We start from the raw sequence: 20257 nt of genomic DNA on the forward strand, positions 1-20257 counted from the left end.
AGAAGAAGAAGAAGAGAATATATATTTTTTTATATTTATAGAATTAAATTCATGAATTTTTCTAAAGCCACAGAAATTATTAATAACGTTTTACTGCATTTTTAGATGTTATTTTTAATTTTGTGAAAACGCGAAAATAGTAATATTACTAAAGTATACAGCAGATTGTTTCCTTCAGGGAATCAAAAGATATGACACTTTGAAAATTAGTGAAACGTTCTTCTCGATAATATACAATATATCGCGAAGATTTACAGAGGTTTTCTTTAAGTTTTGTTTTTCCGTGAAGAGAGTTGTTGTCATGATTCACAAGTGGAGTCTGGAAATCTTCAAACGACCCTTCGCAAGACCCTTTTGTGTTTGAGAATATTTTACGCTGATTAAAGTATATATAAACCGATATTATACACACACAGAACCAGCACACGGAACCTAGCACTTTGAGTACTGGCATCTTTTTACTAATAATATTATTTTCGCATTTTGTGAAAAGTGCTCGCGCAAGAACAAACATACACTTTCTTACAGATTATATTTTTGTTTTTACTATATACAAAATTATTTTATTATTATTATTATGCCTTTCTTTTATTCTTATAAATCTCCCTTTTTATAAAAAATTAATATATTTTGATTTGGTAAAAAATTTGCTATCTCTCGTTAAGTCGTCCACAAACGAATAGCTAAATTACAATAATCTTAGAATACAATTGGTTTCATATTAATCTAATCTCTTTTATGAGATAGTATGTTGATTTACATCGTACGTTACGTTTAACAAAGAATATCTATATTTGCTCTTTTCTCTGTGTATGCTACGGGAATTATTAAGTAACAGCCAACGGCGCCATGCAAATTTATTGTGTGGGTGTTAAGTAAATCAACCGATGTCGTGTTTCTTGATCGATTTGCGGATAAAGCGTTTTAAACAGTTGAATTATAATTGGTCTTACTTAAATGCTACCAATGATTTACATTACATTATAACAAATAACGATGATTGCAATTCGAACAGAATTTTATTTTTTTAGAACCTTTACTTTACTATAGAGGCGAAACGTTTTATATTTTTACATGCAATGTTGTATCATACTTACATCGTGCTCACGGTTATTACGCGTTCCCTATGGGACAGTTTAAGGTATCCATGTGCACAATACAATTACGCTACCGTGGGCCTATATGCACTCTGTTGCAAGAACTGGTATCGTAATAACTCGCTGCCTTTCTTGCCATTGTGTAGGCACTCGAAAAAATTCGCACGCGTGTATCGATTGCTGTCGAAGGCATGACCATATGTAAACGCATTCTGTACTGCAAAAAGAGATTCTCGTGCTGTACTTCACTATTGTGTGGTGGCGAACAACTCATCTGCCAACAGCTGCTTTCGCAGTATTGCTGTTAAAAGGCAGCACTTTTGACGAATGTTGTGATTGTCCTGATAATTATTATAGTAAATTATAATATTTTTATGATAAAAGAACGTACTCCTTTTGTTTCTTTTTTCGTGTATGAAACACATGCTCTTAAATAAATGCGTGAATTAAAAAGTATATATTATATTTATTATATTTAATTAATAAAGCAAATGGTAATCTATTGTCTAAGCATATGAGAATATACTCTTTTAAATTTAGATTGTCTATCATACACCGGACATGGGATATAAAAATCCACTAGACATGAGGGGAAAGAGAGAGAGTTCCCAAATCGTCCGTTCATTCTTTTCCGAATCAAATTGCGTAACGATCTCTCGTAGCAGCGTAGCGTAACGTAAAGCATTGTCAGTCCCATGACTCCCTCTCCTATCCGTCTCATTCGCCATTCTCCCACTCTTTACTTTTTCTTCGTCTCTTTCCCCTATACCCTATACTCTTTCGCGGTACTTTGTGTTCGCTATCTCCCCTTTTCCTCTGAAAACCTGGTCACCCCTACTCTAAAGCCGCTTATCCCCTCATCCCTTCCTCAAGAGTCCGACTGACCCCGGGCCTCTCACCCACGCTGTAGCTCTGTAGTAAAAATGGCCGATGCTTGTGTAGACTGTAGTAAATGTGTTAGGATCGGATCTTTATAGTATTCTATATTGCAATTTATCACAGATAAATTGCATTAGATGATATAGATGATATTTATTTAGATGATTTTAGTAGATTACATAATATTTATAATAACTTCTACTTAGAATATTTCTATTTATTATTCTGTTTGTTATTGATCATTATCTTTTATTATTGTCTTATCGCTCACGTACATAATCAGTTAATACATATTTATAATACAAATATGTAATAAGTATATTAAAATCGATATATTATGCTTAATTTTTTCATAATTTACATAATTATATATTTTTTGAGAAACTCAAAAGTGTTCATTCTGTTTTAATTATATAAACTTTTGGTCATAATTTCTTAAAATAGTTTAATGGGAGATATATCATTATGCATTTTAATGAATTAATGAAAATTCGCGTTACGCATTGTATGTTTATCCAAATATTGAATTAGTAAACAAATTCTCGATACTCGCTGAGAAGAGATGCGCCCCTGTAAGGCCCAGAACATCGTACTACACCGTATTATATATTGTACTATAGTAAGTATCAGCGGGACTACGACCGCGTTCACCGGTCCCCGCTCGTTTCCTTAGCTGCCCACAAGAGTCCCGCGTGGCGCTGTAGTTGCTGTTGAAGTCTCCCGGCTTCGTTCGGGCATTGTTGCATCGACGCCCGCTTAAGAGAGTATCTTGCGCGATCGCATCGCGTTTTACATTTCCTCTATTATTCGGGATTCAGTGTGTAATGTATAGTGCAATTCATAATCGACAGGATTGTCGATGATTTTATGAGTGTTTTGCCACCGATTTTTATGAGGAAATAACGGTGACCGCAAATTGGAGTAAACCGACCAACCGCTATGAAGCAGGATCAGAGGCCGCGGAGGCAGGCCCTCTTCCAGATTGCCAAGGTTTGGTCTTATGGTTTCTCTTTTCTCGTTTTTATTATTTTATTTATTTATTATTTATTAATCTCGGTTTATCACCGTTGGAATTGGCTGATGTCATTAAAAGTTGCGATACGATATCGTGTGATAATGTGTATACCGTTATGTCTATCCTACGAGGAGAACCTGTTGATTCTCAGAACATCCGCGGCGTATAAATCATCTTCCGTCGATATTCTTGTATTATGGGGAAAAAGACATAAAAATCAGCTATTTGTTATATGTATCTATAGCGTTTTAATGATTTAAATACTTTACACTATATCTGTTGTGATATGTTTGTTTATATATGTAACACGTTGACAGATGATAGTGAGGGCGTTGATGTGATAAGGTAGTATGTAATATTGATCATAAATGTTACATTGAACTGTTAATTATTATTATATAAAAAAATTCAGAATAGTTATAAAACGTTTAGTAATAATAATAATAATAATATTGTGATAAAAATATTGTTGCCTAATTGACAGCTCTGAAGTTAAGTTTTATTTAACTAAATGAGATTATTTATTTTTTTGCAATGTGTATTTAACAAATACTTTTTTCATTTCTTTAGCTCTATTTTGCAACTCAAAATATTGCAAGATAACGCAAATATCTGTACATTTTTATTGTAGAAAGGTATAAGGTCGATTTGTGGGGCGTGGTTGTATAAAACAGTGGATAATTTATTTACGTAATTTTCTAACGATAATGTAGCGGCACTCTCTGTTCGTTACGCTGTAGAAAATCCCGCGGAATGCACAATGTGTTTTTTCTGAAATCAATTAGCACGATTCAAGGTGAACCATGCAATTTTATACGACAGTCAAAAGTATGACTTTTTTAAATTTATTGGCAAATATATAGGATGACACACAATTTAATTTTTCGATAAAGTGAATACATCATAAATTGACTGAAAAGTTTTAAATGCAGTTTCCCAATCAGTTTGAAATCAGACATTTTGTGGTTGCAGAAAACGCGGTAAAACGATATCCGCATAGTAGCTTGTTTCTTATTATATGATTGGAACAATAATTATGGGCGTACCCAGGATTTCAGTCAAGGGAAGGAATTTATCTTTACATAGAACTTTATTAGCATACTTATATTAAAGTCAATTTTTGAAGATTCTTAACGAACATATGTATGTACGATTACATATGGTTAATAAGCGTTTAATTTTTGGTCGTAAAAATTATTTTCATAATTTATTTGGTTTTTTTTACCAAAATTAAGAAGGGGCAAGTGTTCCCTTACTTCTTTTTACGCATTATAGTAATAATGGATCACTTATAAAGTTTTAAACAAATTATTGAAGCGTCAAAATAAGTCAATATTGAAAAAGACGTTTTGCGCTATTTTATATCATCTATTACTATGTGCAGAAGTAGCCCGTATGAGTTTTGTACTTGTAGTATCATAGAAAATATCTCGCACGATCGTCACGCAGCAGTAACTAGGTATTTGGAGCACTTTGAAATTCTCATCAGACACAATTCATGCGATCGTTCTTGAATTTTTTTTTTAACACACTTGGGTGAACAATAAATTATGCGAAGAATGGTGACGCATATTTCAATTTTATGTTTTAATTATATGTTAATTATATTTAATTATTCTTATTTCATAATATATATTATCAATATAAAGAAAGTAATTAAAAAATGTAGTTAGTTTTAATTAGTATTGCAATAAATTTCGATTTTTTAATATCTTCTTTTTATATTGTACAATAATATTTATAATAAAGGAAGAAAATAAAGATACAGAAATATAAAAAATTTGATTATACAGGGCGTTTGGAAAATAATGATAAATCTTTCGCATAGAGGCAGAATGGACTAAACTGAGAAGAAAAATCCTTTTTTTCATTTGCAATTTTCGCAATAGTTAACAAGATATTAATTGCTAAAAATTGCAAAATGATAGAGGACTTTTCTTCTCAGCCCATTCTACCTCTATGCGAAAGATTTATTATTATGTTCCAAACACCCTGTATATATATATTATATATATATTTTTTTAATACTTATATATAATTATATTACTGTGTCCAATTAAAAATTATTAATTATATGCTTGATGCTCGATAAATAATTACTACATTAATAAGTATTAACAACCGTTACATTCAAGCCTTTTGCAGGTTTCTGCCGGTAATTGGTTCGCGCATTGAGTAGCAAACTAATTAACAGATATCGAAGTATACTTGAGACAAGTGCGCTTTAAAATTCTAATCCTGCAGTAAATTTTCCAAAGGAAAAAAGTGTAATGCATAATCATTTACGGTATAATTAATAACAACAATGAGATGGGAGAATAGTATGCATGTGTTAATTTACTCAGAAATTAAGTTTATTAGGAGGAGAGTTTATAACGAAATTAGATTTTTCTTAGTACATAGTAGTAAACACGTGTGACATGTCTTGTAGAATATATCTTATTTTATTAAATGCTTATACTATTATTCTAAAACTATTAAATTATATATATTAATATATTATATATGAATATCTAATATTTATGAAAATTATATAATTATTAAAATGTTAAAGCGAAAAGTTTTACAAAAAGAAATAAAAAAATGTATTAAATTTGACGTTCTAAAAAGTGTCGAATACTATTTCGCATCGTAATACAAGAAAAGAGGAAATTATGTTCCGCTATGCAGGACATGGGGGCACGGAAATTGTGATTTACTTTCCCCTGGAATAATAATGCGCTCGCATTGAGTTACTCTCGTATATAGCTGTAGATCGATGCCATATAGGGTCTCGACACATTTACATTTTTGTTTGTGTACACCCACGTGTTGCCTTTCTCGACTTGGTGACATATGCTTATACAAAGGATTTGATAAATTCATTCAAACTAATACCGAAATTTTTATTCAAGTTTGTGGCTGATAATATAATAAAACATGTAATACATATAGTGTAATAAAATTGTCAGTGTAATAAAAGTGTATTAAAATTGTCAGATGCAGACACATACGATTGTGTTAACTCATGTAAATTCCAAAAATGTGGATGGTAAATTTATGTAGCAAAATATAAAATTTTTAATATAACTTTTTTTGATAATATAGATATGATAAATTTTTACTATATTTTTCTGAAAAATATTTATCGGAAAATTATGATTTAACAGATTATGTCACAAGATTTTTCTAATTTTATTTTTTAGGTCTTGTGGCATCTCGACATATTTCGAAGAAGCTTCAGGGAGCTCTCCGGACATGCGTGCATGCGTGAATCCTGCATTTTCTGTGCACTTAAGGTAAGCAAATCAAAATTGCGGAAGAAGACAATTTCTTTAATGTAATTATTTTTTTTATATGTAATTTATATTTTCAAAGAATCTCTAACGCAAACGCAGAGAGATTGTTTATGAAATATGCTTATTAACATCTTCTGTTTTTGTTTCCTTCTTTAATTATAACGCGATTGATAACAGTAGTTGCACGCAATGACATTGCGTTCTAAGCTTTTATAATACGCTACCTTGACACTTTTACGTATCGATGATCTCTTGTGTCTTAGCATTCTAACAAAAGGAAACAGTACCCGGGACAATTTTTATATGAAGAAAAGATTGAGTATTTTTTTAGATAAGTTTTACGTTATATGAAATTCAATGAGAATCATCCTTTGAAATGATCCCACGGTAATAGCGAAAATGGGGTGTGCCCAACAGATAAAATGTCTTGATATTTTATGCGTGAGGGAGCTTATTATTTTCCATTCAACGCGCAAACTATTCCCTTCGCACGCATATATTAAACCTGTGATACAAATGAAATTTATTCAACCAATAATCACAAACTAATAATCATAACAACAAAGATGTTAACTTTGCATTGATGGGTTTATTGTTTATTTATATATTTATTATTTATAGTAATTTTCTTAGTTTACTATATTATTTTGCTTACAAGCATATTTTTAAATTAACTATTAATATTTTATATAATTATATTTTATATAAATATGAGAAATATTAACAAACCTTATAAATTTTACATTTTTTTTACAACTTTACACATTTTATTTTAATAAGCATCTTTGCACAAATCTGTGTATACGGTAAATTCAGAAAGTCGGAAATAAAAAATATTAATAAGACTCACTATATTAGCACGAATTTATTTTCTTTCTTCTTTTGCTGTTGCACGGACCGATAATAGAAGCCTCGACTTTATTTGCTATCGTATTCTCTATCATTTTCTCTGTCACGTTCTTTGCAATCATGAGATACGACTTATAACGGGACCGATGCTCTACGGACAATGATGTTCTCGGTTTTCGTTCGTGATTGGCGAGGAGCGCCACAACTATAATCGCGCGTTGGGTCCATCATTTTGTGCAAGCGTTGTCTGCTTTTATCGTGGAAGGTCAACTGTTTCTTCTCTACGAGAAGAAACTAGCTTCAAGCCGATAGTAACGTCGCGCATTCGAGGCAATTCGAGGCTACTCGAGAAGTAGGTGGAAACGTAAGTTCCTCACCGATTTTCTCATGGGGTTAATTAGCAATCTTGAGAGTTAATTGCTTCAGGCGTAGAGGTACCGGGTGCGATTTGCAAGAATAATTACCGGTCGGAAGAACGTGTTCGTCTCGTTGTTGCCAGATTCATCTTTCAACCAGCGCAATTTTGCCCAAAATTACTGCAATTCGAAAGTAATTCAGCAAAGCTTATTTTCTTATTATAGAGAGCACGTTACTAGTATGGCACTGGATAGACCTCATATTTGAGAATATTCATGTGACAATAATTTATGATTTAAATGCACTTGATGATAAATAACATTTTTTTGCAAGCGTTACATTATTCTAATCTTTACGTCAGATTAAATTGCGCACATTATTATTTATAATTGTACAATTTAATATTGGGTAACATAATTTCAACTTGGAAACAAAGAAGAAGCTCTTGATATTTGAGATAATAGCTTTGCCGAGTGAGTTTGAGTTTCAATGCCTCTCATGTCAGAAGACGTGTCGTTGCTTTGAGTAGCTTTTAGGATCCATTCTTATACCTAAGACCTAAACCTTAACTAAAATTAGATTCTTTATAGAAAATCTACCTGTTACTAGTTTATTGACTAGAGGGAAACAGGTTTTTAGACATTTTCGTAATAAATTTCATGATATGTTTCAAAATGCTTTTAGACAATTTCTTATCTCACTGACAATATAGGCTTGAAATTTTCGGATAATTATATCTACAACGTTCAAAAAGATTACACTAAGTTTGTTTGTATATAAATAAATTTTATTTCTGCATACATTATATTCTAAAATTGCAACAAGTTATTAATCTGATTGTGAACTTTTAATATTGAATTATGTAGACTATAATTATTTTTGTATTGAACGAAATCTCTATGAATAAAGATAAAAAAAAGGATTAGATTCTTACATACCAATATGATGATCGGTATCTATAATACTCAACAAAGAATTTAACTCATATGAAATACCTGAGATGATTCATCATGAACGTATTTTGGAGGAAGGGAGGCTGGGAGTAAGAATCCTTCGACGAAAACCCTTTGCTATGTAATATAATCTTTTTTATTTGTTAATTTTAAAAAAATGTACACGTTAAGAATATATTTTCTGGCAATATATTATATATGAATCTTACAATTTTTGTTAATTATGTGACTTTGAATTAATTTATAAATATTTTAACTTATAAGTATTTTCGATGTTTCATTATCGGTGTCCGATCCAAGTTATTCTGTTTAAATTAATTAGGAAGGGAACCGAATTTTTAATGTTGCGCAAACAATGTAATTTAGTTTTACGGTTATTCAGGAAGCGATAGTTCCTCGTAAAGTATTTCCTGTTTAGATACTTGCATTTTCTGAAAAGTCGGAATGACGTTAAAAATTTATTTAATCGTTGCATTATGGGAATTCAATTCCAATGCAGCTGTATGATATGAATCGTACAATGTCTAATGGTACAGATCATATCGGCAATATTAAAGCATATCTTTGCATATTTTGTATTCTGAATACAGTTAGTTGTTAGATGGCCACGAACAGATGACTATGTGTTCGTAATTAAAGGTACGTTTAAATTCCCATTCGAGTGCTTTCCGTGTATCGTTTTATTCATATTTGGAATAACAAGATTTAAAATGATATTTTAGGTACAAAAATGATGATTATAGGTAACTTGAATGGGAATTCGAACATAGCCCATGAAAATGTTCAATTAAAAGTATTCGTCAACAACTAGTATCACCAACAGCTGTTATCTTTAAATAACATGTGATACATCTTATAATCTTGCTGAAGATGCAATTTGTAACACTTTTTTTTGCACGTCGCGACAATTTGTGGTAGAAGTACATTTACAGATTACCACTTTGGCTACAGACACCTGACATAATTTCCCGCTATTATCGGATCATTTCCGGCTGCCGCTAATAGTTCCTTTGAACTTGCGTGTCGGAGCACTGAGAATTGATTTAAACTATTAGTTCTTGATTTTTCTTTAACATTTCTTTTACATTTCACATTTAATAATATATTTCTTATTGTTTCTTGTCGTTTGAAATTAATACGGTTTTGCTATTTTCCCAAAAGGTGTTTTGAGGAAACTCGATTGCCGAGATTTTCCACATAACAAGGTTGAAATATGTAATTTATGTAGATTAACGTTTAATATGTCTAGAATGGAATATTTTACAAATCTAATTAGATTTGCATCCTGTCTTACAACGAGAGAGGAAATGTTCTAAGTCCTTGTACATAAGTGACTACTTCTTTTAAGCGACAACCCACACTTTCTTGATTAAATAATATCGTCAGGATTTAACACATACAATTTCCTATTTGACACTGTGTGCGCGCGCGCATAAAAGATTTAATCCTTTTGCAATATATTTTATACATACATATATATGTGTAACATAAAATATAATATTTTAATTTTGATTGATATTTTAGTGATAATCGTCCATAGGAAGTTTGTGTTTATCTATATATATATAATAATTATACACATGAAATTTAGCTGTTATATTTTACTATTTATTGTATATTTTTTTTTATATTAGCAAAACAGTACTCATATTCTCGTAACTCAACTAAGCGTGTGTCAGGAGTGGAACGCAAAACTTAAAGAGTCGAATATATTTTTATGTAATTATTATGTAATTTGATTAGCAATATTTACTGTATAAAAAAATATCAGTTTTTTATAGTCTTAAAAAAATTTAGTGTGTGCAAATATTACGAATGCGCTTGTATGAATATAACAGTATCGTATTGTTTGTAATTGGGCTCTTTAGCTGCTATTTACTCACCATTACAGTGGGTTCTTTCTAAATCTTTTAGGATAAATTATCAGTCTGATTTTTTTTAGTGTTTCAATATTTTATCGTTATCAAATAGGAATTTTTAATTTTTGATCTGTATTAGTTTTATCGAAGGAACGTTTGCATTTTTAGTCAAATTCTGCGAATTAAATTCTGTACGTATAGCTTCATGTCTAATTTAACTTCACTTGAAGGTTAATGTATTCTGTAATTTACAAAATATTATGGCATATTATGTTATGCTGTATGCAAAAATAAACTTACTCTGAACCGTAATAAATTATCGTATCTGTTATGACTTTCTCTAATGCCACAAAATTGACATTTTCATAAAAGCGATTGGATGATTTATTTTCTTTGGAAGAAATGGATTATACAAATTTTCAACGAGTTACGGTCCTGGTTGAGCTACTGTGGTTCAGGTTGTTCAGGTAGGTAGGTGAACGTAGGACAGCTAAGCGGGTGACGTCATTGACTTCTTGGGTCTATCGAAAGGTGGGATAAAGCAAGAAAGGGGATACTGTGTAGCCCCTTGGAAGAGGAAGACGAAGAAAACCAGAAGAAAAGGTGGGAGATATTCACAGCACACCGCGAGACGCTGGCTTCAGGTACGGGTGCAACACGGCGCCGCGTGCAGGTAGTTCCGAGCTCCTTCTCTACGTTTCTCCATGCTATCGTGCTGTGAAATTGTCGAAGCTATACGAAGGAAAGCGTTTTCATTATCGCTTCTTGATAATCCGGAATTAGAGTGTAAAGTATTTGCAAGGAGAGAACGGTATTGTCTACTTCCGTGATGGTGTTATAACATCCTTTTATGAGAAATGGATAAGTGTTAATTAGGCAATATAATAGCAGACAGTGTAATTACGTTAAAATCTTCATTGGAATTGAGATACGCGGATAGCGATATGTGATGAAAGTAGATAGTGTGATGAAAGAAAGTTACTTCTCTTTCTAAGAAGTTTACGTGGCAGAAGGAAAGAAGCACGTGGATGTCAGGATGGAACAAAGTGATCCACGCCAACATTCGGATTGGACATTAACATCTAATGGAACAACTTTGTCGTTTCGGGAAATTATAAATCTACGCAAAACTATTCTGTACTTTGTCTGAAGAAATGGCACATAAAGAAATTTTTATATAATATTTATAAATATCTTGGAAATTTATCAAAGAAGATTTTTTACTGCACGATTATTTTAAATTCTTGCAACTATAATTTTCTCAAACGATTGCTCTCTGACAAATGGGCGAGTTCTTAAAGAATATTCTTCCGTATCTGCCGAAGACTTTGAAGTCAAGATGATATTGGAGTCGCAAGCTTATCACAATAATGCGAAGTTTGTGAATCCAAAAGACAACTTCGATGGCTAAAACGAGTTTATGTTTTTAATCAAGCCTACGATTCATCGGCAACGGCTCTGCCAGCATATCCGGGAATGCAATTGCTGGATACGATTCTTCCTCTGTTCTTTATGAAGAAACATCTGCCTCTCTGGCTCTTGCCTGCCTGCTTGCTCATCGTCAACCTTCGTATCTCCTTTCTTCGTGCTCTCGCGTTTATCTGATGCATTCGCAGTTGCAGCGTTATTCAAAGTTATTACGTCACAAAATAAAGCTTGTGATATTTATTGCATTGCGATATCGTTTAACAATCTTGAAAATGAGAAGGAGATTAAAAATATTTTTAAGATATTGTGAAGATACTGAGAAGAAACAGTAAAATGCAGTCGTTGTCCCTAAATTTATCTTTAATACAACACAGCTATCGTAGTGTAAGGCCCTCTGCACGAGGACGCAAACAGGAAAGATAACGGTGGATGTTATCGCCTAAGAAGAAAGGAAATTGACAAAGGGAAAATACGCCCAGCATGAAGTTACAAAGCAAATAATATCAAATAATATCAAGTGAGCAAGTAAAGTGTGTGTAGACACTGTAAACAACATTACTGTAAGAATCCGATATGAAGAGTTTTTTTTATGGAGTAGGAGTTTGCACTTTTTTTATCTGGCCTGGAAGATGTATTATTTTGCAATATTTTAATTTTAATTTTGGAGCGTATTAACGTTCGAATGAATGAATTAAATTAATTAAATCTTTCACTGTACATATTTTAACGTTTGAAGATGACTACGATAATTACAATTTGCAATAAAAGCGATGAAATTTACGTCTCCAACTTGAGTTGATGAAAAGAAAGATGTAAAAATGTTAAAGTGGATAAAGGTTCGTCAGAATGTGTCGACAACGACATCCATGCCGACGACGGTCCCATCGTCACCTGCTAAATCTCATCAGGAAATCAAAAATGATGAAAAAAGAATTAAAGTCGAAGATAAAATCAAAGAAGAAGGAGAAGACAGCGGTATGGAGAAAGAAGATTCGGTTTACAATATTGATCTGAGCGATCTGAAAAAAGTACGCTTATACTTTATTGATTTCTTCATTAGTTTAAGTTTAGAGAGTGACATTAGAGCTCTTTAGGATTGTACTCTTAATAGCAAAAGTGTTAATTAAGATATAATGAATAACCAATAATGAATTTAGTCATTAAACTAATTATCTTAAGACAATCCACATGATTTCTCTTAAATTACTGCATTTCATAGCTTGATAATGCTTGATCGTGTGAAGGTCTCTATAGAATTATGCGTATAGTTATAATTTTTACTTTCTCTTTTTTTCTATGTGAAGGCAGATGAGCATTAAAAATTATTAATTCTGAACGTTATTTATTATTTTTTTTAACAATCACTTTTCCTGCGCATTAGGTATTATTTCTAGAAATACTCTATTAAATTTCGAGAAATATACGGCCGATTTAGCATCGCTTAATTATAATTATGCTAATAAAGCACCGCTTTCGTTTGATGAACATATTATATTTAATACAATATCTGATACGTACGCTAAAACCAGTTGGTTTTTTCGGCATCAGGCTACAAACCTGTCTCGAACAGGTGTCATATTTTCTTCTTCCTGATGCACATGGACGTGCCGTTACTATCATCGCTTTTACGTCGACCGGCACTCGTACCACATCTGTCACTAGCATCATTATCTACCAGTAGACAGTTAGTATACGACATGCAGTAACTTTCATTGAAGAATTTCACTTCAGACGCGAATTGACGTAGTAGCGTACTAGATTGCTATCCAGACGCAACAGACGTAAGAATGACTAGCATGAATTCCGACTGAATTATTGAAATTTATCAGAAAATTCTAGAAATAAATTCTATCTTATTATATTTTATTATCTCATTAATTTTTACTTATCATTTGGCGTTTATATTTATCAGATTTTTTGCAAATCGTAAAATCAAATTCGTAACTCGCGTGATTTACATAATGTACTTTGATTTATTCACTGTTCTATCTTCCTTTTACATCCAACGCATTTTTGCCGAAATGCTGCGTTAGGCAAGCACCTTGAAGCGCAGCACCGACTTTCTACATGTAACTGTTACTAATCGAGGAAGGATTAGTTACGAAATCAAGAACCCGGCTGCTGCCGATAGGTCGCAAATTACGACCGGTTCGGTACTTCTATTTGACCTCTGCCATGTATCACAGCGGTGGCATACGGCGACCGTTGCAATAAAAATCGAGATGATGTATGGTCGATGTCCCATCACGTACTCGTCGACTCAGGGACTTCACTTACTATCTTCTTATTGCAAAATTGCTTGCGTTTAACAAATTTTTCTGTGCACTGTCTGATTATCTGGTAGATATGTTGATTAGGGAAATGAAAGAAGCAGAGCAATGCAGTAGGTTTAGCGTTACAACTTGATTTTATCACAATCAACGGTTTTATTTGCGGTGACGTAAAGATTAACATAAGATTTCTTCTGCGCAAGAAAATTTAAATTTATTCTTCTCTCTCCCCCTTTTATTTACGAAATGTTTACAGATATCTGTTTGCAATTATCTACATTTTTGTCATTGAAGTTCACATTTATTCGCTTACAGTGATTTATGGTTTTAGCTATAAACTTGTTTATAACTATAATTTTATTTTTATTAAAAGATTTGTATTATATGTGACGCAACTAAAATTAAAAAAGTTTTCGTACTAAAAATTATTTTGTTATCTCAATGTTGTTTCGTGATGTCAAGATATCTTAGATTAATTGTTATAATATGTATAATTAAGACGCAGCGTTCTCGACGTTATATGCGTGCTAGATTAAAGCCGACCTCTTCATCTTTCATGTACAATGAATATTTATTCCACCTGTTGAGTCTGTTACATTTTCATATTCTGTACGTGCTTGTCACGCAACTTATAGAAGACTAATAAATACAAGAAAATAGTTTAATGAATGCATTATCAATGAAAATCAGATCTTTATTTGAGTCTAAGAGGGAAACTCTACATTAGATATTAATATCATAATATATTTTATTACACTATTTACTTCTTAATATATACATTAATAAAATTAGTATATAGTTATGTAATGATATGTCTTTTTGTTTATCTATATTTCACATTGGTATTTATTATTCATTTCGCGGTCTGTCGATGCATATACGTTCGCTCTGCGGCGAGATCTTGTTTAGTAGCTCATGCATTAAATCTTCGTCACATTGTCTTGTTGCAGGACCTGTTCTCGCAGCTGCAGTTTTCGCAAGAGAGCGCTCTGCCACCCGACACATTGCGTCGTGCGTTGGCTGAGAGTTTTCTCGACCAGCAGAGGTTTCAGCTCGGTTTTATGGACGACGCGGCAGAATGTTTCGTAAGTGTCAATTATTTCAGTTTTTCCTGATGCCATTACTTCTGATTAAAACTGCGAGATATTGAGATACATGTAACGCAATTTACCAATTGGCAATCGACTAGATTTAAATGTGTCAAAACTTGTTGCGAAAATACTTTTTTATCGCTTACAATAAATCGTGATTGCTGAAACGATTTTTTTTCAGAATTAATTGGATTTTAAAATTTGTATTATGAGAAAAACGGTACAGATAAATAATGCAAATAATATTTTAAGATTAAAAAAATTATGTTATTTATATTCAAAATGAGAAGTATTTTTCTCGAGAGAATTCAAGAAATGTAATAGAATTTTCTTGATAATAACTTTTTGATGATAATAGAAAGTTTTATACGACATGGAAGGTCCATTTAGATATTAAATGTAATGGAATTAAGTCAAATTGAGGTCTCTCCTTTAGATTTTCTTTCGCTCTCTGACGCAGAGTCTCGTTATTTTCATTATTGAATATTTCGAAGCTGATCGAATGTTTCTAATGATGTCTAGTTATAAGCGAGATTGGACTAGCAATAATAATCTTAGCTGAGCCTTGCAAATATCGCTAGTATACTACTTTCTCGTTTGCACAACGGTCACGTTGGACACTAGTATGCTCGTATGTATGTCAACACTGGTCGGTTGAATAATATCAATGCAAGTTGGAACTTACACAGCGAAAACGTACAATAGATGCAAGGACAGTAACATAATCGTGGTATACCGTTATTCCGCATATTCTCAAGCCATAATTTTTATCAAGTAGTATTTGCTGGCGTATCTTTATTACGCATTAAATTGGATATGTTAGGTTGATGACCATAAATTTTTATAATAAAATTATGTACTTTATTATTATAAGAAATATCAGAGATATATCTCTGCTTTATGTACATTCAACTTGGCCTTGTAAAGGCAGGTTATAAATTGCAACAGAAAACATGGAGGAATGCGTGCTAGATAATTTTTTTTTTCAATTTCAGGAAAACATTCTTTTGCGCATACACCTTCACATCGCAAGCGGCGAGGCTGAAGATATGTGCAGCGCGAGGCATTGTGTGCCGCATCAGAAATTTGCCATGACACTCGTTGAGCAAAGCGTCTGTGGAGCTTGCGGTGCAACATCGGAACCACTGCCTTTTACACAGGTTTGTGGAATTAATATCATGCTTTCCACGTTGCGTGCTTATCATGCATTGTGTATATATATCTATACATACGTGTGTATATATATCTATATATTATATATAAGATCAGTCAAGTAATATCGCTTTCGAAAATACTAGCTTTCAGTTTGTTGACTAAATGATTAAATCAATTTTCTAAACCTTATACAAAGGATCTCTCACTAATTATATGGAAAATTGGGTTTCGGTAAAACTAATTAGTTTTTACATGTAATGTACCTTATAATGTAGTAAACAAAAGACATCATAGACACAAAACTTTAATGGACAATTTTTTAGATATAATGTATCGAAGATACTCTGTGAACATCTATGACATCGTTTGTTCATAAGTTACATCATATGTAAAATTATTTTGCCGAGACCTAATTACTTAATTTATAAATATGTATACATAAATATATACAAATATATATAAATATATGTATATTTAAACATATATTAATTTTTTCTCTATGCATTTATTACATGCAATAATTTTAAGAATGTATAAAATGAAAGATATTATTTTCGTTTCTAAAATGAAACGTCAATGTTGATGTTTGATCGCATCTTTGGATGATTTTTTCGTTTTTTCTTCCGTTCTTACGTTTTCGTACGTTACGTTTTTTGTAGTATAAGATAATATCGGTGCATAGTATTCATCACTAGATTTTACCTGAGGCACATAAAATCTTTTTTGTGTTTTCCTTTTTCTATAGACATCTGCTCCTCTAAAATCACGTTTTGGTGATAAATAAACCTACCTAAACATCTAGCACCTTTTCTTCTCACGTTTGATTTCTGCAGAAAAGAAATTTAGAAAAATAGAATTTAGAATTTGTCAATGTGATTGTTAATGCATTTTTTGTTAAAAAATATTAACTTTTTGAAAAAATTTTAAACTTTCGAAAAAATTGAAATTACAAGTACGAAAGTAAAGAGATATTTTGTTTTCTAAAAAATATTGTTTTTGCTAAAATTTGTTAAAATTTTATTTTGTTGTTTTTCCATTGCACATGCAGTAGTTATATAAGAAGTAATCATAAAATGCGTTCTATTAAGTTTATGTTTCATTGATACTTTTTTTTTATTTAATTTGCAACTGCGAAACATTGTGAAAGCAAATTAAAATTTGATTTCACATATTGACATATTTACGTATTAATAACTGTTGTATGATTTCTTTTATTCTTGTTTTAATAAAATATCAATATTTATTATCATATTTATTTGCTAGTATAGTACAGCAAAAAGATATATACTCTTGTAATTTGACTTTCTACTATGAGTATTCCTTTTGCAACTAAAATAATGTATATCGCGCAAACGGAAGAGAGCCACATATAGCGCTCAGCATCTCGTAGGTGGAGTTGGTTTTCCTTGGCGTGTTCGCATTGGGCATCGTTGACCAGCGAACCGTAAAAAGCATGAAACTAGTTGCTGTTATCCACTGAGCAGAATATTAGTAGTATGCCGGCTATTCAGTAACAGATTTGATCAGGATATTGCGATAGATTGCATTAATTGCACCCACATCAAATTTGTGGTTGAATCTACTATAATATGATCAGCAGAATGACAAAAATCATGATTAATTGTTTTTTTTTAAATTAAGTTCAAATTAATTTATTGATATTAATTTTTTGTTTCCCTTGTATTCAATTAAATGTAATAAATGATTTTATTTATTCTATTACCGTAAAAATTATTTAAAATTATTTAAACACGCAGATTTGTTTTCAAATTTTATTTTAATTTTAATTTTATTTTACAGCTCTTTTCAATTTATAACATAATTTGTTAATTTTATTCGATTTTTATTTTACCGATATCATAATTAAATACAACAAATTGTACATCAGATTTGTTGCTTTTTTGTGAGCGCAGTTTAAAGGAAATATTTTACAATCTACTTTTGATAATTTTGATTTTGAATTTGTTTTATATGACTTTTATTGTTTCTGAATTATTAAAAATATCTGAGCTTCTAACTTTATGGCTTTTAATTATATTATTATATGACAATTGTCCTTCTTTTGCCAATTTATATTTTATAAATTCTGACTTTTTTAAAACTTCAAATTTATTAAATAAAAAAGGAAGCATGAGTGTACAATTGTCTTTGTTTTTTTCAGATGGTTCATTACGTATCTGCGTCAGCTTTGACGTCTCAAGCTCATCAAACGCCACTAAATTCTAGAAATAATCCGGATCTCTTTGGACAACTTCTTCGAAGAGCTGGCGGAATGGGTGACATTCGTGACTGTCCGGTAAGCAAAGCTGTGAGCGAGCATATTTTATAAATCTCGGTCAAATTGTGACTAACACGTACAGTTCTATGCGTTCTGCCGCGTATTTTGTCATCAATTTCATGGTAGACCATTCATAGACCATTTAAGATTGGATTTTAAATAAGATTACGTAGAACTGACTCATTTGAATACGAGTTTTATGAATACATTTTTTCCACGAATTTATATCCGGTTTTAAACTTTCTTTTAAAAATAGAACACGTTGATCAAAATTTATATGTAATCGTTAAAATTAATATTAAATATTTTATAATAGTATTGCATTAAAAATATATTTCTTTCCGTTTTTCATGCTCAGAGTTCTTGCGGTGCGAAAATCCAAATATGTCGGACCCTGATGAATCGGCCGGAAATAGTTTCTGTCGGTGTCGTTTGGGATAGCGAACGACCATCGTTGGAGCATATCATGGACGTTTTTGCGACTGTGGGCACGTCTCTTCGGCTTAGCGATGTCTTCCATAGCGTTGTAGACTCTCGATGGGGTGCCTCTACCGTGCATAATCTCGTAGGAGTGGTTACCTATTACGGGAAACATTATTCTACGTTTTTTTTCCATACAAAGTTGAAGGTCAGTATTACCTTCGTATTAACAGGCAGTAGTTTTAACTACTGCGACTCAGTTTATAACAAGGTTTAATACATTGATAAAATAAATCTTTAGGTGTGGATCTATTTTGACGATGCCACTGTTAAAGAAATTGGGCCTCGGTGGGAGCAAGTCGTGGAAAAGTGTAGAAGAGGTCGTTATCAGCCTTTGCTACTTCTATATGCGACGCCCGCCGGTACTCCTGTTAATACCGAGAATGCTCCAAAGACTATTATTCCTTTTCCGAATAATAATGGCCTAAAGACTTCTCCAAAGAACAGTGTTCGCCGTTCAATTACACCTAGTCCTGAAAAGCCATCCATCAATAGCACTGCCAGACGTGCCATCACACCTAATCCTGACAGTCCACCACATCTCTACACTCAACGAAGCGTTTACAGTGATTACCAGAATCTTACAGACATTCAGAATAATATATTCGGTAATCAGGTACGTTGTACAATAATTAATATTTATAAATAATTTTTTATTTACTGAAGCATATACGTATAGACTTCACATTTAATTTCTTGACATTAAAATAAACAAATTATATTTACACAGAGCGTAGACACGGTTGATGGTGAAATAGAATCGAAATATATTAGTCGTCGTGCTGTGGAAAATGTAATGCAGCAACAGAAAAAGCAGCAGATGCAATTAACGCGTAGCTTAAGCGTGGGATCAGCGTCGCAAGATGGTATTAGCATCCCTGATCATATGAATGTGCCTCGAAGACGAGATTCCGGTAATTGGTCCGGTGATCGGAATAGTGCGTCGTCGAGTTCATCAACTACGATGGATAATACGTATCTATATATTGTTAATAAAATGCAAAGAAATTCGGGCGTACCTAAAAGTCCCATCAAATCTGGGGAACTCTCGAGCAGCAGCAGCGGTCATTACGACGCTGGTTACGACTCCTATTCTTTGTCTTCTACGGACAGTCTTCCACTTCAGCAGGGTTTAAAGCACAATTTACAGGTAAATAAAAGATATTAACGAGATAGAGACAACAAGAAGTTTAGATTATATATAAACTTCTAAGTATTTAAATTTCTCAATCATTAACGTGAGATGTTTGTATGTACTTTATTGTAAT

At 32.1% G+C, this 20257-nt stretch overlaps 1 protein-coding gene across 4 annotated transcripts in view; it reads left to right on the forward strand.

Annotated features, from left to right (window-relative positions):
* LOC108753906 overlaps nt 1-20257 on the forward strand; it is a 67879-nt gene that overhangs the window by 43298 nt on the left and 4324 nt on the right. For 2 of the 4 annotated variants that reach the window (XM_018495885.1, XM_018495886.1), the window contains 7 exons: nt 6177-6269; nt 14936-15070; nt 16072-16236; nt 18393-18527; nt 18868-19137; nt 19231-19605; nt 19720-20139. In XM_018495885.1, the coding sequence (XP_018351387.1) occupies nt 6177-6269; nt 14936-15070; nt 16072-16236; nt 18393-18527; nt 18868-19137; nt 19231-19605; nt 19720-20139 (1593 nt within the window). Of the gene's footprint in view, nt 1-2819; nt 2967-6176; nt 6270-12468; nt 12744-14935; nt 15071-16071; nt 16237-18392; nt 18528-18867; nt 19138-19230; nt 19606-19719; nt 20140-20257 lie in introns of those variants that run through there. The other 2 variants (XM_018495888.1, XM_018495887.1) reach the window with 2 other exon arrangements.

The sequence above is a fragment of the Trachymyrmex septentrionalis genome, unplaced genomic scaffold (assembly GCF_001594115.1).
Source record: "Trachymyrmex septentrionalis isolate Tsep2-gDNA-1 unplaced genomic scaffold, Tsep1.0 scaffold73, whole genome shotgun sequence".
NCBI classification, from domain to species: domain Eukaryota; kingdom Metazoa; phylum Arthropoda; class Insecta; order Hymenoptera; family Formicidae; genus Trachymyrmex; species Trachymyrmex septentrionalis.